Below are 25,215 nucleotides of genomic sequence, written 5' to 3' on the forward strand. Positions count from 1 at the left end.
CAGCTCCTCAAATCCCTCCACCAGCATGGCCAGGGGCTTTACTGGCTGAAAGATTTTTAAAGTTGTATTTCAAAAAAAGTTACTTTTCCAAGCTCTGCATTTTTCCAAATTCTGCTCCTATTTCTGCACTGCACCAGATTTCTACCATGCCCTTCCATGGTTTGTTTTTCCAGGGAACTTGCCCTATTATACCATTCAAGGGTAAAATTAACTGATAACCATTGCAAAACTTTCATTGATTTTTAATTGTGGTTGATCCCTACTCAGCATATTGAGATTCCATACTATAACAGTGAATGCTAAGCAGTTACTAAGAATACCAAAAATCACATGCTGTCCCTAGACTGGTTTCTTGAAAGTCAAAGGACTTGAGCATACAGTATCCCCTGTCATCACTCCTTGGCTCTGTGACTTGAAGACGGAGCCAAAAATGAAATCTAGCTCTGAGCTGCATCCATGAGCCTTTTTCCACCAGGAAAAGATTGCTTTTGTCCTTCTGCCTCATATGTCTGGTTTCTGCTAGTCGCATATTATTTCTTCATAGTATTTCTGAAGGAGGTACTTGGAAAACAGGGTGCTCACCACTTCAGTATTCCTCAGAACTGCAATGTGCTAAGTTTGATAAGTTCTTAATAGGGACTATTTTTAAAAATTGAACATTGCTCCATCGAAACACCCACTCACCTTCAAAGCACAGAATGTGCTGAGTATGTACATGCATTTATATACATACTCAGTGCAAATGTCACAAACTGTATTTTATAATTTATAAAAGTCACACATGCTAATTTCCAGCCTTGCTTTACCCTTCCTAGTAGTTATGCAGTGGAATCTGATTAATATTAAAGCCATTTATGAAACACAAACTGCTTTTGAACAGATGGCCCAACATTCCAAAGGAAGGTCAAGGAGGGCTTGCAGTTCTTGACTGTTGTCCTCCATTTGTTGAAGAAACAAGCACCCATAAGAGAGAAACAGCTTCTGAAGCTAAGGAAAAGAGGGACAAATAAAATATGAGGGTGTTAATTGAATTTAATAAACTATTTTGTTCAACATACTGCCTGAAATTGAAATATTTTTAAGCAACAGCAGGATCTCCCAAACCACTTCCTCTCCCCCCTGCCCCACAGCCTCTACAAACTCATTGCTGAAGGACAGGGCATCCTCCAAAATGGTCTTCAATGTGGCTATGAATAGAATAAAAAAATTATCTGCTCCCAGGTAGGTATGCATGCAGACAGTTGTGTACTGGTAAAAGTTGTGATACATGTTGATATCAGTGCCCTTTGCCAGACTCCAAGGAGTTGTTGGGAAACGTGAAAGATAGTACTGAAATTTTTGAGCACAGCAATCATGTCATATGCTGTGGCTTCATCTCTAGATTGGTTTCTTGAAAATCAAAGAACTTGAGCATATCAGTTTACTGAGGCAGAGCTGAACAACACCCCCATACACCCCACCCACAGGTTCTAGCAGGGAAAAGATACAAGCATAAATCTTCTTCATGAAAAATATATAAATAGCGTTATTTACAAATATACACATATGTCCAAGAACAGAGGTTTATTTGAAGGGTTCTCTTCTGCACCTCAAGAGTCATGGCAATGCATTGTGGGACTAGCCTTTTCTGATGTGGCATGCCTAGTTATGGAAATTCAACTGGTGCCAATATTAATGTCTCTCTGGTACCAAGTGAAAACATAGTTGTTCACTAAAACATTTGAACCTGATTTGTTTTACGATCCACCGAATTAATCAGGTGGACTTTATTGTGAACTCTCCTGTGATCTACAGATAGAGGGCAGGATAGAAATATTTAAATAAATAAATACTAGTGCCTAATCAAACACATAGTTTAATGAAGGGGAACAAGAGAAGAGAGAAAGTATGGCTGCAGGTTACAAGTGATGCAGGAAGAGAGTAGATGTGGAAAAGCAAACAAACAGGAAATCTGTAAACATGCAAACTAGCAATTAATGTGTATAGGCATGAAAAGGTTTCTAACTAAAAGAAGTGTCAATATGCAGATAGATATGTAGAACCAAACCTATAAATATGTATGTGTAGTGTGTGTGTGTGTGTGTGTGTGTGTGTGTGTGTGTGTTTACACTGATATAGAGCAGGGGTGGGAATAATGTAGTCCAAGTCCACAGGCCACATGTGACCTACAGGATGTGGCCCCCTGAGCTCCTCTTAATTTTTTTTAAAAAAGGAATCATACCTCTGGAAGCCTCTGAAGGTGTGGGGAGAATAAAGTTTTTCAGTTAAAAAGACCACCTAGCAGCTTTTTGAAAATATCCCCTGAACATTTAGAACTGGACATTTGTCCTGTTGGGGCCTGGGGACTGGAAAATGAATTGGGTGCAAATCCTGGGCTTTCCAGCCTGCCTAACTTTTATATATATATGCATGCATAACCATCTGTGGTTGCTGATGGACACATAGCCTCTTCCCCTCTCTGCTGTTATGGTGAAGATTAGTTATGAGCTCACAGAAAAGAGAAAAGTATTAGGAGATGGCAAGGAATGCCACTACAAAAAAAAGCTAGAGGTCCTTCAGTGTTGCAAGCAATGCCTCCGCTCTGGCACTGCATATAGATGTGATTTGAAGGCAGGCATATGTCACAACACCTGTGACAAACATATCAGTGGATTAATTCTATCTAATTACACGGGTTTGTTTTTGTTCTGTGCCTTCAAGTCATTTTCAACATATGGCAACCCTAAGGTGAATCTATCACAGAGTTTTCTTGCCAAGATTTGTTCAGAGGGGTTTGCCGTTGCCTGCCTCTGAAATTGAGAAAATATGACTTGCCTGAAATCACCTGGTTTACATGATCTAGCAGGGATTTGAACCCTGGTCTCCAGAGTTGTCGTCCAACACTCAAACCATGATGCCATGCTAGCTTTAATTGTACATGACCAAAACTTTAATTGTACTACCCTTTTGACGCAGTATAAGTGATTGAATTGAAAAGCAATAGGAAAAAAAGGAAGACTACATTATACGATAGATTGACTCAGTCAAAGAAGGCATGGACCTAAGTGAACAGAGCTGTTGATAACAGGGTCTCCTGAAGGTCTCTCATTCCTAGGGTCACCACAATATGAAGCCAACTTGATAGAATGTAGTAACAACAACAACAACACACTTTTTGAGGGTATTACTTTATCATATAATAAATAAAAATATGTAGTTTCTCCTTGTCTCAGGATCTGAGCCCCCTCAAACTCAACCCAAAAGCCAGGGTTGAGGAATTCTGTAGTGCTGGTGAATTTGGGGGGGGGGGGGGGGGGCGACACTTGCTGGCAGCCTTGCTACCAGAAAGTTGTGGTATGATGAGCAGAAACAGGGACCACTGCAGGATCCTGCTGCAACTCCTTATTTCAATCCCATGCATCTGAGGAAATAGACTCAAGTCTACAAAAGCTCATGCTACCAGCTTCTTTCTCTTGATCAGTCTCAAAGATGCTAAATGATCCCTTTGCATACTGATTTTCTAGAGTAACACAACCATGTCTTTTTTCTTATTTCTGTAATTCTTATTTCACTGTGGCTCATGGGTAAGAATGAGCGGCATGCATCATCCTTCAGCACCCCACTTACCAATGCTGCAGAGCTCCTTTAAGTACAGGTGCCAGGCTTATAATGTGGGTTTTAGGGGCATTAGTGGTCATAGCAATAGTGCTGCAACTATAAATGTTAATTTATAACAGGGGTAGGCAACCTTTTTGAGCCGGGGGCCGGGTTGCTGTCCCTCAGGCGACTGGGGGGCCGAAGCCGGGGGTGGAGCTTCAACCCTCCGGAGAGGGGCCGTGTGCCGGGGGTGGAGCTTCCACCCTCCAGGGAGGGGCCGCGTGCCCGGGGTGGAGCTTCCACCCTCCAGGGCGGGGCCGCGTGCCAGGGGTTGAGCTTCCACCCTCCAGGGGCGGGGCCACTTGCCGGGGGCGGAGCTTCCACCCTCCGGTGGCCAGGCCTCCCCATATTTGCTGGCCCCTGACAGGGCCCCAGGCCCCGTCAGAGACCGGCAAAAAAGCTGGTGGGGGCCGCCAGCGCTGGAGGGCCCCCTGGAGGGCCCCAGTGACGGCATCGAGCCTCCCAGAGGCCCCCTGCCGCCATCGGAGCCCTCATGGAGGGCCCCAGCGATGGCAGCGGGCCCCCCAGAGGCCCCCTGCCGCCCGCGGAGCCCTCCTGGAGGGCCCCAGACTCGGCAGCGGGCCCCCCAGAGGTCCCCTGCCGCCCTCGGAGCCCTCCTGGAGTGCCCCAGAGATGGCAGCGGGCCCCCCAGAGGCCCCCTGCTGCCCTCGGAGCCCTCCTGGAGGGCCCCAGAGACGGCAGCGGGCCTCCCAGAGGCCCCCTGCCGCCCTCGGAGCCCTCCTGGAGGGCCCCAGAGACAGCAAAGGGCCCTCCAGAGGCCCCCTGCCGCCCTCGGAGCCCTCCTGAAGGGCCCCAGAGACGGCAAAGGGCCCCCCAGAGGCCCCCTGCCGCCCTCGGAGCCCTCCTGGAGGGCCCCAGAGACGGCAAAGGGCCCCCCAGAGGCCCCCTGCCGGCCTCGGAGCCCTCCTGGAGGGCCCCAGAGACGGCAGCGGGCCTCCTAGAGGCCCGCCGCCGCTGCTGCCGCGGCCGCCCATCACGGCTTTTCGCCGCTCTGGGCGCCACCATTTTGGGCGGCAAAATGGCGGCGCCCATAGCCCCAGAGGCCGCTATGGGCGCCACGATTTTTTCACCCAAAATGGCGGCGAAGTCTCGCGCGACCTCGGGGGAGGTCGCGTGAGACTTTGCCGCCATTTTGCCACCCAAAATGGCGGCGTCCAGAGCAGCGAAAAGCCGTGACAGGTGGCCGCGGCGGCGGCAACAGAAGCCAGGGGCCAGGCGGCAGGCCTCTGCAGGCCACATCCGGCCTGCGGGCCGGAGGTTGCCGACCCCTGATTTATAAGTTACGAAGCCAATACATTTTTTAAAAAGTCTAGATTTTATTCCCCTATCAAAAACAAGCAAACAAAAAACAAACCCATAAATTAAAAACCTGTTAGTAGATTGATCTGTTACTTACACCAGCTTTGTTCTCACAACAAACACATTAGCGAAGCAAATGGAAACATGCCGTTTAAAAATGCTTAGTATTACACCCCTCTGCAATTGCGTGAGTATGCTGCTTTTGTAATCCAGAGTCCTTACCACACTGTCTTTCAGTGCCTTTGCCATTGCTGTTTTTACCCTATTCCTTTCAGGTTTTAATTTTTATTTTTGTTGTAATTATGCATTCACAGCAAAAAATAAAAAATAATCCTCTCCCCAAAGGCACAGAGTAAAAACAATCTCAGCCTGTTTGGAAATAGCAAATGGGAGGGGAAAACAGAAGAGAATCACCCCTCTGTTCTATATGACTGCTGTCAATCACTACTGCCACTGAAGGGACCTATGGCACCAAGGATCTAGTTGAATAGGAGCAATATTAGGAACCTATTGATGAGTTTTCCTCATCAATGAAAAGGTGCATTACAGAAAGGAATGAAATACAAAACAGCAATGAATAGACACAATGTCATGTGATAAGTACTGGCCAAATATGCTAATATCTTGGTTTAATTCTGCTTTACTAACTTGTGTGATAATTTCCCAAATCTATAAAAAAAATTCAGTTCCATAAAGAAATGGAAAATGTAGAAAAAGTCCACAGTACCTCTCATTATTTGTAATGCTTTATGGGCCTCATTACTGATCTTAGTTTCCTCAAAACCAGGGGTAGGCAACCTACGGCCCATGGGATGGATCCGGCCCGGCGAGGCCTTGGGACCGGCCCCAGCCTGGTCCCGCCACCAATTGCCGCCGGGGCCTTTGGCCTCTCGCGTGAGGGCGCGGGGCCTTTGGCCTATCAGGAGGAGGCAGGCAGGGGGGCAAGGGGGGCAAGCGGCAGGCAAGGGGGAGCAAGCGGGGGCAAGTGGGGGCAAGTGGGGGCAAGCGGCGGGCAAGGGGGAGCAAGCGGGGGCAAGCGGCAGGCAAGGGGGAGCAAGCAAGGGCAAGGGGGGCAATTGTCTATAGAAGCCTCAGAAACATGCATTTATATTAACATTTTTTAAAAAATCAGCAAAATTTTTCGCGTGTCCTCCATTTTTTTAAAAAGTGTCCTCCATTTGAAAATTTTGTCCTACATTTGTCCCGGTTTATTTATTTGTATACATTTTTTAAATTTTTTAATTATTTATTTTTTGGCTTCGGCCCCCCCAGTTGTCTGAGGGACAGCAACCCGGCCCCCGGGTCAAAAAGGTTGCCTACCCCTGCTCAAAACTATTTGTACCATATTAATGAATCTGCTTTGTATTCTATTAAATACTTCTCCAAGTATTTAGGCAGTGCCTGCTGATCTGGAAGTAACCTCTCCTGAACTCAAAGGGACCTATCTCTGAGTAGACAGTTTCATATATTGTAAAATCCTATTAAATACAGTCTATCCAACAGCAATTTCCAAAAATGGGAATTTCAGGATCTCTAGTGATGGGATGTTACTGGTACAATAGGCCTGATCCTTAAAATTGAAGCAATGGGGCACCGTACCATTCGTTTGCATTTTGAGAGATTTTTTTCGTAGCTAATCCTGTTACAAATATAAAACATTTTGTTCTTTCTCATCACACTATTTTGATGGCTGTGAAAACTTTTATTTCAGGGTCAATTGGACAGTTACCTAGATGTTTTACAAGAGAGGTCTTTGAAGATTGAGGGGTTTGTCAGTGAGATAGAGGCTTTGTTCAATTCTCTTGAGGTAAGTGTTGTGTGGCCCCTATATGCCTTCAGCTCTTTCAAGAATTTGCCTTTTGAAGATCCACGCTATTGTAGCAATTGGGATGGAAAGCTTTTTGCACAAGAGATAACTTTGGATTGTGGGTATGCACAGCTGGTTACAGTGCTATGTAATGGGTCAATGTTGTCTTGCATCAGTTACTGAAGGGAGAATTAAACTCATAAAAAACTATTCAAGATTTGAAGTGATCCTCCTTTTTAGCATGCTTTTATACAATATCTGTAACAGTATTCTCAGTTACCTTTTAAGGAGGCTTTTAAAGAGAACTAAGAGGCTGTCTCCCAGGAAAAGTGCAAGTCAATTAATGACTGACAAGAAAATCATCTTTAACATACTGTGTAAGTCTGTTTTACATAAGTTTATAATGCAGCATTGTCCTTCAGAGAGTGCATCATTTTTCCAGTTTGAGAATCTTAAAATTGATAGGACCTGGCTATTTTGAACATATGAAGCTGCCTTACACAGAGTCAACTACTGCTTCACCAACTCAGTCCTTCTCTAGTGTATGTATACATGGAATATTGTTTTTCCCCCTTCTCCTAGGAAAACTGTAAGGAAAAGGAGAAGCTTTTAGAAGAGCAAAATGAAAGCATTGTCAAGATGGTGATAGGGCACCATGACAGAAAGGCACAGAGCTTTGAAGGAAGAAAGAACACAAAAATGGAATATCTCTATGAACAGATGGTTAATTTTCAAGAATATGTTGATACAGCAAAGGAGAGACTGGAGGCAATTATCAAGGAAGTGGAAGACATGGAAGATTTTGTCTTCCTAAGGGTAGGTCCAAAACTGCATTATTGCTGAAATGTCTCATAATTTTCATTAAGCTGGAGATTGGAGCCTCCAATACAGGAAGGTGGAAGGTGCAAACAATTTTGCAAGTCTAGCTGGCAATAAACCTATAAAGTAAAGATCCAAAGTTTGAGTCATTACTTTATTAGAACTGTTGAAAGGAAAGAACAGAATAATGGATCTCAGGCTGAGTTCATGTGGACAGAGAAAAGATGAGCAAGTGAGCAGGTGCTGGGGGGAGGGAATGCATGGGTCTGACCATTGCAGCTAGAATTTGAAATTTAGCAGTTTAGACCATAATACTCTGTACATAAATCTATTTAAAAAAAAATTAAAACAGTAAAATAGCTAAAGCAGGATGAAAACTATAAATACAACAAAAGTGAAAAACAACTTAAAATACATTTTAACAATTAAAAACCATGTACATGTAAAATTCAAATAAATTAAACCCTGACATCTTTAATAAAAAGCATTTCTTAGCTTAGTGGGCAAAAACACCCCAATGTTGGTGCCAATGAGACCTTCAAGGGAAGGATGTTCCATACTTTACATATGAATCTGCATGTATGAAGTTATTGCCTCTTCAGCAAATCTTGCAAATTTAACCCTTTCTGGGGAGACTACAGCTCCCAAAATCAACCAGCCAACATAAAAATGGCCATACTGGCTGGAGATACTGAATACCACAGTCTAAATAAGTTTCACAAGCTTTATCTTTGGAAGTCACATGGTTGGCACAGAAGTTCAAGGCTGTAATCCTGTACACACATATCTAGGAATAAAAGGCTACATCCAGACAAATGCTTCCAAGTAGTACAAGTCAAAGGGCACAGGGCAGCTATTCTGTCTTTTCCTTCAGAAGATTTTTTTTCCTGCAAAGGAAAAAAAATGGAAGAAATGCTTTGTGCAAAATTCCATGGTTGACGCAAAGCGACTGAATACCCTTTCTGGTTTTGGGGGGCCATTTTTAAATGAATACTGCAAACACAATGATAATTTAAACCCAATTTAATAAAAAGAAAACAGAAAATAACTACACAAATTATATACTAAATTGAACATTCATGTCCCAATGTCCTAAAGTTCTATGCATCTTAAGATATGCTGGAACAGGGCTGGAATGTATTATATTTTATTTATATCCTGTCTTTCTCCCAGTAATGGGACTCAAGAAGGCTTACAGATTGAGAAGGCCTTCTCACTTGTTCCCACAAAAACAAGCCTGAGAAAATAGTGGGACAGAGAGAAAGGCCCCTCCTTTAGAGATGATATTATCTTATCTCAGAGCTCTAACAGGCTCATATAGGGAAAAGCAACCCTGCAAACTAGCCTAGAGCCAAGCCATGTAGGGGTTTATAGGTCATCACCAGCACTTTGAATTGTGCCCGGAAATGGACTGGCAGCCAGTAGAGCTGTTACAACTAAGTTATCAAATCAGGTAAGTTTTGTATAATGTTGTGAGGCCTCTCTGAGTCTCAACTTTGGGGAAAGTGCAGGATACAAATAAATAAATAAACAAATAAATAAATATAGGTAAAGGTAGCCTTTTATGGTTACCAAGTCAGGAAAGTGTTGTCAGGTGAGCTTTGCATAAGTAAGCTAAAACATCTTTGTAGTGACCAAATCAGAGTCTTGCTTATGTAAACAAAAACATTTTAACCTTCTAGAAACTACATGGTAGCTTTCCCAAAATGGATCCAGGAATGATTTCTTCTTTCACTAGCAACCACTTTTCTTACGCTTTCTATTTTGATGGCCAAATTTATAGATCTATGATATTATTATTATTTTAATTTTAGGAAGTAGCTGGTGAGCCAGGTTGATTAGCTTGACTCTCTGTTTTGCTGTTTATGCAGACTCAGTAAGGGATTCTGGTGGCAGCTGTAGGCAAGCACATACAGCTACAGGAGGATCAGCTGAGGCAGAATCCCACTTTCCTCCAGCTAAAGCTTTATTTCATTGTTTGCTGCAGATATGCTGCTGCAACCTGACACCAAACATCTCTCTTTTTTGGTCCTCCTCCCAATACCATGCCACTTTTTTCCAGCTGGACAAAAGACAATGATAAGAGGTGGACTTAGCTGGCATAATTTTTATATATATATAAAAGGAGGGTTCCCCCCCCCCCCCCATATATTCTTTTAGTTGAAATAGGCCATATCGCCTCCATATTTTTGTTTCGTATTAATTATTACTTGAGTTTTTAAAAGCAGTTTGCTTGATGACAATAGAGGCTTAATCTGCAGTCTTTAGCACCCTTTGGTAGGAGTAAACCGAGTAAACTGAGGCTTAATCCTGAGTAAACATACAACAGTTCGCATCCTGACAGTTAGTTGCAGTTAGAATAGACACATTCAATCAGTTGCTGAATGGTGAATCAACATGTAGATAATGGATCTAATCTAATCAAGACCAAAATAGGATTTAGACCATGCAGTGTCACCACTAGTCCAGGACCACCAGGCATCACTTCAAAACCCTGCAGAACAGAGGGCCCCAAATATTGTTCCTATGCTGGTTTATTAATGTTTATGGAAAGATAGAGCTTCCTGCAGAGCTAAGCAGCAACTGCAGCAAGTATCTTCATTTTTCCAGGAGTCTTTGAAGCCCTACCTAGGTCCAAAGAGAGTCTGCAAAAATTAACAGTGGCCCTGCTGACTGGAGAATCCTAACTAGTGGCTATTAGATTTATAATCTGAAACAGTAACATTTCAAAGATCTGCAAGTGAATGTACTAGGCAAATTAATACTTGTGCTTTATGGCATACCTAAATTCTGTTATATTTTTTAAAATGAATATGAGATAGGCTGTGTCATTGTTTACAAAGGGGGAGCATAACAGAGTGAAAGAGAGGCGTGTATAGAGAGATAACAAAGACAGGGAGGACACTGAGCAGAGTAGAGGTGGTTGGTGGTGGCTTCTGTATTAGTGCGGAAATTAATCCAAACTTCAAAGGTGCTATCCGAGGTGCTGAACCTTCTCCCTAAAACATTTCCAGTAGCTTGAACAGCTCATTTAAAGATCAGACCCAAACTTGGAGCAAATTCATTGGATCAATGAAATGGAAACCACTGGGTGCCAATGGATTTAAGAACAGGAGAACTAGAGACACATCTTGCCTAAGGCCCCTTGAACATTGGCACTGGATGGTCTGGTTGTCATTGTGTATACATGTAATTTTTCAGTAAAACTTTAAGGAGCACGATGGGAAATGCAGTCAGGTTGTGGCATTTGTAGGTGGGATTTCAAGTGCTTGAAGGTGCCTGGGAAATTTCAGCTGCTCCTGATAATGTGCAAAGGACACTAGAAGAGTTTGGAGGGGAGAATGCCAAAAGTTTTATTTTTCACAGACAGGAAAATTCCACTTTGGGAGTCCACAACTGCCATACTGGCTAGGGATAATGGGAGTAATAGTCCAAAAATCAATCTTCACAAGGCTCTGTTGTTGTTGTTTTTGTTTTACACATGGTACTATTCTGAAGAAGACAAGGGAGGGGTAAATTCAATTTGTGTAAGTGATTTTTCTGTGAAATTTGGAAAGTTTTGTCTGCTGCTACTGGTACAGTAATTTGGCCTGGGTGGGGATAGTCAGGTAATAAAATATTATAGATGTGATGTCTGGCATGTTTTGTAATATGAATTAATCCATTCCTTCCCTCCCTTTCCCTCCCTCAGTCATCAGAAGAAATAAACAAAAGGTATAGAAAAGCCTTGGTGCGCTGTGGTGTGTATTAGGATCAGCATGTTTGAATGCTATAATATTTTCAAGCTCCATTGGAAGCATGCTGCTACAATAAACACCTTATTTCAGAAATGCATAGATATTAAGGAGGTAATGGTGTGCTTGATAATGTTGCTGCAAATTGTTTGGAATATTTTGCATGCATTTTGTTATTCGCAATTTAAATACTAATACATATGGCATTATTAAATTTTCCCTCTCTCTTGCAAGGGGATCTATATAGCTCTTCTTCAATAGGTGTTTATCATGGCTGCACAAAACGATTTAAAAATTGCAGTTGTATTCTGTAATATGCCACTGTTTTGCGAGAGTTCATGTTTTACTGATTTAATTTCCCTATTAGCTGAAATGTTAATGAGCAGCAGTGTGTTAGGCAGAAATATATTTAGTCTTTGGTATGTAAGTGAAGGCTTTAGCCCCAATGAAATTTGAGTTTGTCCTGTTATTTTCACCTCCTCCACCAGAAAGATTATATTGAAGCTGAATGTCACCTGGGATTCATTTTAGAAGGACTCTTCCTAAGGACAAAATTAATACCAACCCAGGCACCACTTTATCTAGCTCTAGGAAGGATCACCAGCAAGAATATAAACAATAGCTTTTCCAGAGAGTTGAAAGTGATTCTGAATAACATAGCATAGTCCATGATGTGTATACTAACTATATTGCTACTGTTTAGCAAACCTTTTTAAACACTGCAAAGACCAGATATAGCAGAGAAACTGGAGAGAAGGAATGCCTACACCAGAAGCAGGAAAATGTTGATGCTCTATGTTTGGAATTCCATCTCCCAGAAGCCTAAGACACCATAGCCAATGGAGAAGGAGTATGAGAGCTGTAGTACAAAACATCTGGAAGGCCAAATATTCCCCAGATTTGTGTGCACCACCATAGGCGGTAATACTTTTATTATATCATTTTCAAAGCCCTTTCAACATGTATCCCAAAGTATAGAGGCCATTTTTTTGAGCGGAGTGAGTGGTGCCATGTCTGTTAGCTAATCTGTTAGCATTGTGCTTGTGACACAGTCCATGCATCAAATTCCATATAATGTCTGCAAAAGATGTTACATATAGACTTTGTACAGACCTTGGAATGTTACCTTTTTGAAGGAATTAGTTACTTGTTACAGTTGGCTCTCCTTATCCACAGAGTTTTTATACCTGATTCAAGCATCCACGGCTTGAAAATATCCAAAAAAGTATAAATTCCAAGTATTAAATCTTGATTTTCCCATTTGATGTAAGGGGCACCATTTTATTATGCCATTATATTTAATGGGACTTGAGCATCCACGGATTTTGCTATTCATGGGGGTTTCTGGAACCAAACCCCAGCGGATAACAAGGGCCCACTGTACTATACACCCAGTCATTGTTTATTACTGTTACTATGTCCCAGAAAAGTAACATGTGGAGTTACTCATTGCTAACTAATTACAGTTACTGGTATTATTTTGCCAATGAAATATATAGGAAATAAAGGAAACTGCTTTCTGGCTTACATAATGAATAGCAACAATAAGGTACGCACATTAGGGACAGATGTAATGTGTAATGTGGAAAATATGAATGAATTCTAGGTTGCATAACCCTTTTTTCTTTAAAAAAAATACCAGTGCATGTGGAATATGCAGAGTTTGGGAAAGCTTGTTTGCTGGAGGATTATGGAAGCTGTAGTCCCCAAAAGTCACTTTCCCAACCTTTGGATCTGTGATATGACGCACATCTTTGTATGCCATGAAAAGGACCTCAAAGTGATATGTTTGGCCCCGGAAACTAAACAGAAATCAGACTTGCTTAAACATCTGTGAATTTAGAAAAAAATGGGGCTACCTACAAATAAGCAAAACCAGGAGAAGTTACCTATTTGGACTACAGTCCCCGTGGTCAGCATGGGCAAGTTTTCTTTGAATTGTAGTCCAAAAAACGTAAATTTGTGTAGATAGTGGTTTCAACATATATGTGGTCTACCCCAGGATGAAGACATAGATAAGTCTATGAATTTCAAAAGGACCCCCCCCCCATCCCCATCACCTCATATTCAAAGAAAAACTGGGCATATCTTCTGGCCTTCAAAAAGATGTGGAGTGTTGAGTGTCAGTGGGAAGCCCCTTTCACACTACACAGTTATAGCACTATGATTCTATTTTAATTGCAGTGGCAACATCCTATGACATCCTGAGGATTTTAGTTTGAGGTTTGTAGTGAGGCACTAGGGCTTTTGTTAGAGAATTCTAACTAACCTACTTAATCTGCAAATCCCAGGATTCCCTAGGATGGAAAGATTTATTTATTTATTTATTTATTTATTTATTTATTTAATATGCCACTTTTCTCATCAAGTGGCACACAAGGCATCTCACAGAAGGAAATCAGTTAAAATCAAGCAATGCAATTTTAGAAATAATTAAGACAATTAAAACAGTCACAATTCAAACAATTAAAAGAAGGAATTAAAAGATTCCAGATTAACAGAAGGAAATCAATTAAATTCTACCAATGCAATTTTATAAACAATTAAAACAGTCACAATGCAAACATTATTTAAAAACATAAAAAGTTTTTAAGAAATAAAACACCCACCCCAATTTTTTAAATTAAAAAAGCCTCCCCTGGCTCAATTACATATCAAAAGCTTGCTTAATAAGATCTCTCTCTCTCTCTCTCTCTCTCTCTCTCTCTCTCTCTCTCTCATTTCTTCACCAAACAGGCCTGTGATTGTGGTGGGACAAAGAGAAAGCCTTCTCTTGAAGATCTTAGCATTCTTACAGGTTCATATGAGGAAATATGGTTTTGCAGATAGACTGGGCCTAAGCCATATAGGGATTTAACATGGCAGCTACAGTTAAATCATAGCACTATAAATGTGCAATGTGAAAGGGCACCAGGAGAGGGGCCACAAAAATCAGAAATCTGGTAGTACCATATTCAGCAATTTTGGGGGCAGCTCAGTATTTATCCGTGCCAACCATTCCCTTCTGCTGGGCCATGGTGCTAGCCATAGTTTGAAAATTTTGAGAGAAGGAGCTGAAAAAGTAACCAGGGAGCTCTGAAGAATCAATGCATCAATACAGCTTCCAGCAGCACACAGTTTTAAAAGGTATTTTATTTTCTGGGTAGAGCTCTTACTTCCACACTCCTTCACTTAACCTGAGACATGGGAGGAAGGAGTTAGGCCTCTGAGATCCAGGAACAGAGAGTCTGTGAACATCTAGAAGGCAATTCCATAATCACAAAAAGTCAACATGGGTTCAGGGATGTAGCCAAGGGGGGGGGGGTTCTTGGGGTCCGGACCCCCCCCTTCCATTAGAAAAATTAATGGTGTGTGCTGCTGTGCCGCTGCACCCAAGCCCCATTATAATGGTGGCACTTAGTCTGGACTCCCCACCCCCCCACCCTTTACTAAAATCCTAGCTACGTCCCTGATGGGTTTCAGAGAAACAAGTCATGCCAGACAAATCTAATCTCTCTCTCTCTTTTTTTTAATAAACTACCTGCTTTGTAGATGAAAGGAATGCTGTGGATATAGTATATCTTGATTTCAGTAAGGCCTTTGACAAGATTCCCCATGACATTCTTGTAAACAAGCTTGTAGAATGTGGGCTAGACAACGTAACTGTTACATGGGGTTGACTGGCTGAACCCAAAGGGTGCTTTTCATCTTGTAGAGAAGTGACCAGTGGGGTCCCACAGGGCTCTGTCCTGGGGCCAGTGCTATTCAACATCTTTATCAATGACTTGGAGGACAGAATTGGGTGTACACTTATCACATTTGCAGATGACACCAAATTAGGAGGAGTAGCAAATACCCCAGAGGACAGGATCAAAATTCAAAATGACCTGAATAGACTAGAAAACTGGGCCAAAGCCAACAAAATGAATTTCAACACAGAGAAATGTAAGGTACTGCACTGGGGGGGGGGGGGGGGTGATGAACTGCACAGATATAGGATGGGGACACCTGGCTGAAAGAAACTACATGTGAAAGGGATCTAGGAGTCCAAGTAGACCACAAGCTGAACATGAGTCAACAGTGTGATGCGGCATCTAAAAAGGCCAATACAATTTTACGTTGCATCAATAAAAGTATAGTGTCTAGATCAAGGGAAGTAATAGTGCCACTCTATTCTGCTTTGGTCAGGCCCCACCTGGAATATTGTGTCCAGTTTTGGGCACCATAATTTAAAAAGGATGTTGAGAAACTGGAGCATGTCCAAAGGAGGGTGACTAAAATGAAGGGTCTAGAAACCATGCCCTATGAGGAAAGACTCAGGGAGCTGGGGATGTTTAGCCTGGAGAAGAGAAGGTTAAGAGGCAATTGATAGCCTTGTTTAAATCTTTGAAGGGATGTCATATTGAGGAGGGAGCAAGCTTGTTTTCTGCTGCTCCAGAGAACATAACCTGGAACAATGGATGTAAGCTACAGGAAAAGAGATTCCACCTCAACATTAGGAGGAACTTCCTGACAGTAAGGGCTGTTCGACAGTGGAACAAACTCCCTCAGAGTGAAGTGGAATCTCCTTCCTTAGAGGTTTTTAAACAGAGGCTGGACGGCCATCTGTTGGGGATGCTTTGATTGAGAGTTCCTGCATGGCCGGGGGTTGGACTGGATGGTCCTTGTGGTCTCTTCCAACTCTATGATTCTATGATTCTAACCCTAGTCAAGTAGTATCATAGTGTTATAACTGTGGAGTGCAAAGGGATCCAGGGCAGAGAGGAAGGTTCTGAGCTTACCCACCTGAGTGTCTTGTAGTTTACAGAGCCATTCCCAATGGATTATGCTGTACTGTGAGTCCCATCATTTTCAGACATACAAGTTGTGGCTGGGATGCCATGGATTACAAATCCTATCATCCATGGCTGGGGAGGATGACAGAGTTGGGAAGGCTGCCTAGTGGTTTCTTGGAAGAAAGTGTGACTGGCAGGAACTTGGAGCAGAGGTGTTTCTGTTGAGGTGGATATACTACAACATTTTGCTGAAAGTCCCACTTGTGTGGGTTGTTGTTTTTTTTAAATGAAGTCTATGATCATCCCATTTAAATAATAGTTCATCTGCTTATATATAAATATATTCTAAAAATGATGCATCATTCTTTTACATAAATGTCTCTTTTACATCCTTGGATACTTGTTCTGTCTCAGAGTTTAAAATGTATTATTTTCTCTCTCTGTAATGAGTTCTGCAAACAAGAGCTAATTACTTCTAATCCATTTTGCTTTCATTTTTCCATCATCTCTTTTTGGGGTTGTTAACGCCTCATCACCAGCTGTTTTACATTATATCTTTGGAATCAATCAGCTTCCTCAACTATAGTTCATTTTCTATCACATGTAAAAATACTTCAGAGGATATTGTTCATCCATTTGAATTCTTGTTTTTTACTTTAAACATAAGCCCCAAATGTCCTTTTGCTTCACAACTGGGCAGATATGTCTAATACCCTTTCCATCTGGGGTTTCCAGATATTACTCTAGAGATTTTGTCTTTCTTTTAAATCGGGTTGGGAACTTTTGACCTCCAGTTGTTGTTGGACTTCAATTGCCAGAAGCTCTAGTCAATGTGACTAAAGTAAAGGGACTGGGGAACTGTAGTCCAAAACATCTTGAGGGACAAGGTTTCACCACCATGTCTAAAACTGTATGGCTTAAAGTCTCAGAGCCAGCCCTTCTGTGAAGTGTTACCACATTCTTGAGAAGAATGATTGAACGACTGACAAATAATCTGACAATTTCTTCAAGGGATTAGCTAAAAGGGGAGAGCATAAAATTATTTCAGATATCCTTTGATGATATTCAGAAGGCTCTCATGTAACACCTTATTGATGGTTTGCAAAACCAAACAGTTGGCTGACATCCTATTTGGGAATTTATGATGGTGTACACCAATTAATAATGGGATGTGGTGCTTAGCTTATGCATGCATGCATGTGTATTGGATTCTCATCGCCCATAAGAGGTGGAGGTAAAGTCTCTTCAGAGTCAGAGATTTAAAAAAAAGTACAAGTTAAATCCCAGAGTAACTCCCACCAGTGGCATCCCTAGCGTTGGTGTCACCCAGTGCAGTAACTCATGGTGTCACCCCACCCATTGACCTCCCCCCATTTCACCCCATACAGAATCCTTAGGAATGCTTTTTGCACAAATGATACTCATAAATCCTAATTCCCGTATGCCACATACTAATAGCTGTGATATAAACAACTAGCAAAATTAAAATTATGCCTTCAAATTACAATATCATACATACAGCCTAAATGTATTTACATATACATAGTGAAGATTTGGTTAAAATGTGATGTTTTTAAAGAAAAGTTTAAAAGAATATTTTTTTTAAAAAAATTCAAAAAAATTAACATTTTGAAATTTGAAGTTTTAATTTTGAAAAATTCTGGGACCTCACCTTTCTCCTCCCACTGAGCTTCACCCCACTCCCACCATCTCTTAAAGCATTTTAAAGAGAAGCAGGTGAATGTCACAACCCATTTCTGCCAAAAGGTAGGTGTTTGAGAATCAGCGGTGTCACACACACCCCTTAGGGTGTCACCTGATGTGGATTGCACACACACACACACACACACACACCAGTGATACCACTGACTCCCACTAGGTTGCTGAGTCATGTGGGGTGAATTAGTGTATGGTGGCCTCTAGACAGATTTGGGTGGGTCCCCTCTTCTATCCAAGAATAGGAGATGGGGCCAGAGAGCCTATTACATATGCTTTTGTTCCTTTCCTTCTGTGCCACAAGCTGATGGACATCACCATTTATTCTTTCTTCCCAGGCAAGTAATAATAACAAAAATGTTATTTCTGACGAGCTTGTTATACAAGTTAGTAAGTCTGTTTTTCAGATCGTGACTTCACAATTTTTTCAGGCCTAATATAGGATACAACAGATTGTTTTGCAAGACCGATTGTTTTGCAGGACTGACCTTGACAAGAAGATACTACTAGAATGCTTTCAAATAGCTGTATATGTTTTGCTTCCCATAGATTGCTTTCTGCTGTGGAGAATATTCTGACTTTGGAAAAGGTACCAGAAGCATTTTCACAATTTGAACATTATGCAACTGGTACAGCAAATGGTGACCAGACCTTAAAACACATGCCTGGTAAGAACAGTTTGGTGCTGGGCTTGAAAATGTATCAGAACCTAAAAAAGAAATGTGCTTGGGAAAGAAAATTGGTGTTGTTAGCTGGTGCATAGAATTAGTAATCAGCTCAGTTTGAAGTGATGCCTGATTGTGCCAAAGTGTTTGAATTATGGGGGAGAAAGCAGCAACTAATGCTTCTTGTTCATACTGAAAAGGGAATTCACCTGTAGGTTGGGAGTGGGCATTATGTTAAGTAATCAATAAAGAGTATCTTCTTATGTTAACAAGGACTGCTGCCACACTGCAGAAATAAAAGGTTGACTCCACTTTAACTGTCATGACTCAGTTCTACAAAACTCTGGGCTCTGTAGTTTTGTGAGAAAGTTGGCCTTCACTGTTGGAGAGCTCTGGTTTTCCACCAAACTGTAAATCCCAGAATTCCATAGTATTGAGCCATGGAAGTTAAAGTGGTGTTAAACTGCTTTATTTGTGCAGTGTGGCAGCTGCCTCAATCAAGGATGTCACAGGCCTGAATTTGCCAGACATGAGCAGAGATGTTCATAAAGGATGACTTGGAGGTCCCTCATGCATACGATCATCATGAGTGAAATTCAACTTGATGGCAATTAACAACAGCAACAACGTATTACCATATTTTCCAGCGTACAAGACGACTTTTTGGCCATCTAAACTTGGGTCAAAAGTCGGGAGCCATCTTGTAAGTTGGGTGTGCGCTCTGTGGCCGCCGGCTTCTCAGGCCTCCGGAGGCCTAGGGAGCCTGCAGCCCCATGCCAGCTTCTAAGGGGCCTTCGGAGGCCCTTTAGAAGCTGGCGCGCGCGCTCTGGGCCACTGGCTTCTCAGGCCTCTGGAGGCCTGGGAAGCCTGCAGCCCCATGCTGGCTTCTAAGGGGCCTTCGGAAGCCCCTTAGAAGCTGTCACGCGCTCTCTGGGCTGCCGGCTTCTCAGGCCTCCGAAGGCCTGGGAAGCCTGGAGCCCCGCACCGGCTTCTAAGGGGCCTTCGGAGGCCCCTTTAAGCCGGTGCACACTCTCTGGGCCACCGGCTTCTCAGGCCTCCGGAGGCCTGGGAAGGTGGCGGCCCCTTCGGAGGCCCTTAGAAGCCGGTGCGCGCTCTCTGGGCTGCCGGCTTCTCAGGCCTCCGGAGGCCTGGGAAGCCTGCAGCCCTGTGCCAGCTTCTAAGGGGCCTTTGGAGGCCCTTTAGAAGCTGGTGCGCGCTCTCTGGGCCGCCGGCTTCTCAGGCCTCCGGAGGCCTGGGAAGGTGGCAGCCCCGTGCCGGCTTCTAAGGGGCCTTCGGAGGCCCCTTAGAAGCCGGCGCGCACGTGCACGGCCAGCTGCCGGCTTCCAAGAAATAGGGGTAGCCTTGTACAGTGAGTATATCCTAAACTCTATTTTTTTATATTAAAAATTGGGGGTTGTCTTATACGCCCGGTCGTCTTATATGCTGGAAAATATGGTAGTAACATATTAGTAGCATGCCTCTAATTAACGAGTTGCTTGTAGGAGTCATTTAGGGAAAACTTGGGCCATTTTTGTATTCCTTAGATGTACTTTTAAAATACACCACAACCACAATGATAATGTAAATAAAAAGCAAAGCATGAGCAACATGCTATTTTTTTTAATAATGAATAACAAATGACACCAGTTTGGTAGTTCAAAAAAGCAAAGCACAACAAGGGACAACTTAGTTTAAACATAACCTTCCAAGTTCTGTTTGTAACCTTCTGTAGAACAAGAGGGAGTGGATATGTGCAACAGTATAGTTGCCTGGTGTGCTTTATTTATCAGTTGAAATTTATATCCAGCCTCATCCCAGTGACAGAGACAGGTAGCAATGCAGTTGCAATGTAAATACAAAGTGCCCCATTATATTCAATCTTGCAAAAGTGAAGCAATTAATTAGAGACTAGAAAGACATGTAAGTACCCAGAAAAATGTAAATAACAGAGGCTATCTATGTTCTTCCAACCATTCTGGATCACCTTGCACTGTTCGTAGCACTTTCAATGGGAATAATTCTATTTACTGACTATTGCTAATTACTTCAACTAGTCTGTGACCATCATCTATATCAAGTGTATGGCTGACAGGCTGCATGCAGCCCAAGGAGTTCTTTTGCAGTTCTTGGGCCCACCAGATCTCCCCTCCAAAAAACTGAGCTGAGAAATATTTCTCACCTTTAAAACATCATCACTTATATTTGTCATGGCAAAAAAGGCATAATTTGGAAGATAGAGATACCTATGGGACCTGTGTTAGAATCATAGAAGCATAGAGTTGGAAGAGACCACAAGGGCCATCCAGTCCAACCCCCTGCCATGCAGGAAATCTAAATCAAAGAATCCCTGACAGATGGCCATCCAGCCTCTGTTTAAAAACCTCTAAGGAAGGAGATTCTACTACACTCCAAGGGAGTTTGTTCCACTGTCGAACAGCCCTTACTGTCAGGAAGTTCCTCCTAATGTTGAGATGGAATCTCTTTTCCTGTAGCTTGCATCCATTGCTCCGGGTCCTAGTCTCTGGAGCAGCAGAAAACAAGATAGCTCCCTCCTCAATATGACATCACTTCAAGTATTTAAACAGGGCTATCATATCACCTCTTAACCTTCTCTTCTCCAGGCTAAACATGTAAGTATTATGTTGTTGTTGTTTTGCTCCACCATTACAAGCATCAAACAGTCTTTGTAGGCTTTAAAAATTCTATAACATCTGTTAGCTCCATGCCGCAGTCACCTGCAACTCTTGTGGGATGTTTCTCTTCTTGCCTACAGAAGTGGAGAACTTCACATGCACCAAGTGCAAGTTGGTAGCACTCTTGGAGGAGAAAGTGCAGCAGCTGGAGTCCAGAGTAGCTACACTTCAGCATATTAGGGAACAAGAGGATTTCCTGGACTCAATAGAACTATCCATCTTGGATGAGTACCACGCAGAGGAAGATGCTAGGGTGGAAGAGGTCACTTGCCAAACAGAGGAGGCAGACAGCTGGAGGAATGTCACAAAGAGAAGTAAGCCAAGAAGGAATTGTTCGGGGAGCTTGCAGCTAGAGAATCGATTCGAAGCTCTTTCCCTTATCAAGGAGGATGAAGAAGAGCAGCATGGACAGACTTCTGGGACAGAGCAGAGGAGCCTGAGAGTCCCACCCGAGGGAACAGTCGCTGCTAAGCCTCGGAGGAGGCGTGTGGTCGTAGTGGGGGACTCCTTGCTGAGGGGTACAGAAGCAGTGATTTGTAGGCCTGACAAGATGTCTCGAGAGGTGTGTTGTCTTCCAGGTGCAAAGATCCGTGATGTGACAGAGAGGCTGACAAGACTGGTCAAGCCTACTGACCAATACCCCTTCCTTTTGGTCCACGTGGGAACTAATGATACTGCAAGACACAGCATTCAGAACATCAAAAGGGATTACGAGGCGCTTGGTAGGAAGCTGAAAGGAATGGATGTACAGGTTGTCATCTCGTCTCTTCTGCCAGTTGAAGGGAATGGTCCAGGAAGGGAGAGGAAAATAGCAGATGTGAACAACTGGCTTCGCAGATGGTGCCGCCGAGAAGGATTTGGATTCTTCGATCATGGGCTGCGGTTCCATGAGGAGGGACTTCTTGCAACAGACGGGTTGCATCTCACGCCAGTTGGAAGAAATGTTTTTGCCAACAGTCTCAAGAACTTGATCAGGAGAGCTTTAAACTGAGTTCCGAGGGGAAGGGAGACGATATTAAGGAAGGCGAAAGGGATGGCGAAAATACTCAAACTGACATAGAGGAAACAAGGCAAACAGTGCAAGGACCCAGCAGTGGGAGGCAAAAAAACTTGCACAGGCAGCAAGTAAAAGGGAACCATGGTCTGCGATGTCTCTACACTAATGCACAGAGCATGGGAAATAAGCAAGATGAACTCGAACTCCTAGTACAACAAAGCAAATATGATATAATAGGCATCACTGAAACCTGGTGGGATGAGTCTCATGATTGGAATGTGGAAATAGAGGGGTATAACCTTATTAAGAGAAATAGGCCAAACAGGAAAGGAGGAGGAATAGCACTATATGTGAGAGATATTTACACCAGTGAGGAGATCCTGAACATCAATCATGGAAGCCAGGTGGAGAGCATCTGGATAAAAATCAAAGGGGAGGGAAACAACAAGGGTGTTACGGTGGGAGTCTACTACAGACCCCCAAGTCAGACTGAGGAATTGGATGATATCTTTCTAGAACAGATGACCACACAGTCAGAAAAGAGAGATGTAGTAGTGATGGACGACTTCAACTATCCTGATATTTGCTGGAAGTCAAACTCAGCAAAATCCTCAAGGTCTAGCAAATTCCTCACTTGCCTGGAAGACAATTTCATGGTCCAAAAGGTGGAAGAGGCAACAAGGGGGTCAGCTATTTTAGATCTGATCCTAACCAACAAGGATGACTTGGTTAATGGGGTGCAAGTGGTGGGATCCTTAGGTGGAAGCGACCATGTTCTCCTGGAGTTTGTTATACAATGGAGAGGAGAAGCCAGGCAGAGTCAGACATGCATCCTAGACTTTAGGAGAGCGGATTTCAGTAAACTTAGAGAAGTACTGAGGGCGATTCCATGGTCAGAAATACTAAAAGATAAAGGAGTTCAGGACGGATGGGACTTTCTCAAAAGGGAGATACTGAAGGCACAATTTCAAACAGTTCCAGTGAGCAAGAAAAACGGGAGGTGTCTCAAGAAACCAGGATGGATGACTAAGGAACTTTCAACCGAGCTAAGTTTGAAACGGAACATGTATAAGAAATGGAAAAAGGGGGAAATCACGAAAAAGGAATTCAAAGAAATAGCAGGCATGTGTAGGGGTAAAGTCAGAAAAGCTAAAGCGCAGAATGAACTCAGGCTTGCTAGAGAGGTTAAGAACAATAAAAAGGGCTTTTTTGGATATGTCCGCAGCAAGAGGAAGAAGAAGGAAACGGTAGGGCCACTGCGTGGAGAAGATGGCAAAATGCTAACAGGAGATAGAGAAAAGGCAGAATTACTCAACACCTTCTTTGCCTCAGTCTTCTCAGAAAAGGCAAAGGGTGCTCAACCTGAGGATAATGGAGCAGAGGACAGAATAGGGGAATTTCAGCACAGAATAAGTAAAGAGATAGTAGAGGAACACCTTGTTAATCTAAATGAATTTAAGTCTCCAGGACCAGATGAACTCCATCCAAGGGTATTAAAAGAACTGGCAAAAGTAATATCGGAGCCATTGGCAATCATATTTGAAAACTCCTGGAGAACAGGAGAGATCCCAGCAGACTGGAGGAGGGCAAACGTTGTCCCCATCTTCAAAAAGGGGAAAAAAGAGGATCCCAACAATTATCGTCCAGTTAGTCTGACATCAGTTCTAGGAAAGATTCTGGAGCAGATCATTAAACAGAGAGTCTGTGAACATCTAGAAGGCAATGCCATAATCACAAAAAGTCAACATGGGTTTCAGAGAAACAAGTCATGCCAGACAAATCTAATCTCTTTCTTTGACAAAATTACCAGCTTGGTAGATGAAGGGAATGCTGTGGATATAGTATATCTTGATTTCAGTAAGGCCTTTGACAAGGTTTCCCATGACATTCTTGCAAACAAGCTTGTAAAATGTGGGCTAGACAAAGGAACTGTTAAATGGATCTGTAATTGGTTGACCGGCCGAACCCAAAGGGTGCTCAACAATGGCTCCTTTTCATCCTGGAGAGAAGTGACCAGTGGGGTCCCACAGGGCTCTGTCCTGGGCCCAGTGCTATTCAACATCTTTATCAATGACCTGGATGACAGAATTGGGAGCATACTTATCAAATTTGCAGATGACACCAAATTAGGGGGAATAGCTAATACCCCAGAGGACAGGATCAAGATTCAAAATGACCTGAATAGACTAGAAAGCTGGGCCAAAGCTAACAAAATGAAATTCAACACAGAGAAATGTAAGGTATTGCACTTAGGGCGGAAAAATAAAATGCACAGATATAGGATGGGTGACACCTGGCTGAATGAAACTACGTGTGAAAGGGATCTAGGAGTCCAAGTAGACCACAAGTTGAACATGAGTGAACAGTGTGATGCGGCAGCTAAAAAGGCCAATGCTATTTTAGGCTGCATCAATAGAAGTATAGTGTCTAGATCAAGAGAAGTAATAGTGCCACTGTATTCTGCTTTGGTCAGGCCCCACCTAGAATATTGTGTCCAGTTCTGGGCGCCACAATTCAAAAAGGACATTGAAAAACTGGAGCGTGTCCAAAGGAGGGCGACAAAAATGGTGAAGGGTCTGGAGACCATGCCCTATGAGGAACGACTTAGGGAGCTGGGGATGTTTAGCCTGGAGAAAAGAAGGTTAAGAGGTGATATGATAGCCCTGTTTAAATATTTGAAAGGATGTCATATTGAGGAGGGAGCAAGCTTGTTTTCTGCTGCTCCAGAGAACAGGACCCGGAACAATGGATGCAAGCTACAGGAAAAGAGATTCCACCTGAACATTAGGAGGAACTTCCTGACAGTAAGGGCTGTTCGGCAGTGGAATGCACTTCCTCGGAAGGTGATAGAGTCTCCTTCCTTGGAGGTCTTTAAACAGAGGCTGGATGGCCATCTGTCAGGGATGCTTTGATTTGGATTTCCTGCATGGCAGGGGGTTGGACTGGATGGCCCTAGTGGTCTCTTCCAACTCTACGATTCTATGATTCTATAAGAAATGGAACAGGGATTCTACTAGATCTGACAGCATGACTGTAAAGTTGCAAGAGACACCAAAAATTATGGAATGGGGTAT

The 25,215-nt window shown here is 42.9% G+C and overlaps 1 protein-coding gene across 2 annotated transcripts in view; it reads left to right on the forward strand.

Annotated features, from left to right (window-relative positions):
* Positions 1–25,215, forward strand: part of CMYA5 (cardiomyopathy associated 5) — a 94,532-nt gene that overhangs the window by 26,878 nt on the left and 42,439 nt on the right. For both annotated transcript variants that reach the window (XM_089494774.1, XM_089494778.1), the window contains exons 3-6: positions 6,668–6,763; positions 7,346–7,579; positions 11,274–11,296; positions 18,336–18,454. In XM_089494774.1, coding sequence (XP_089350900.1) covers positions 6,668–6,763; positions 7,346–7,579; positions 11,274–11,296; positions 18,336–18,454 — 472 coding nt within the window. The remainder of the gene's footprint in view (positions 1–6,667; positions 6,764–7,345; positions 7,580–11,273; positions 11,297–18,335; positions 18,455–25,215) is intronic.

The sequence above is a fragment of the Sceloporus occidentalis genome, unplaced genomic scaffold, assembly GCF_023333645.1.
Source record: "Sceloporus occidentalis isolate IW3139 unplaced genomic scaffold, rSceOcc1.0.p SCAF_1, whole genome shotgun sequence".
Classification (NCBI taxonomy): domain Eukaryota; kingdom Metazoa; phylum Chordata; class Lepidosauria; order Squamata; family Phrynosomatidae; genus Sceloporus; species Sceloporus occidentalis.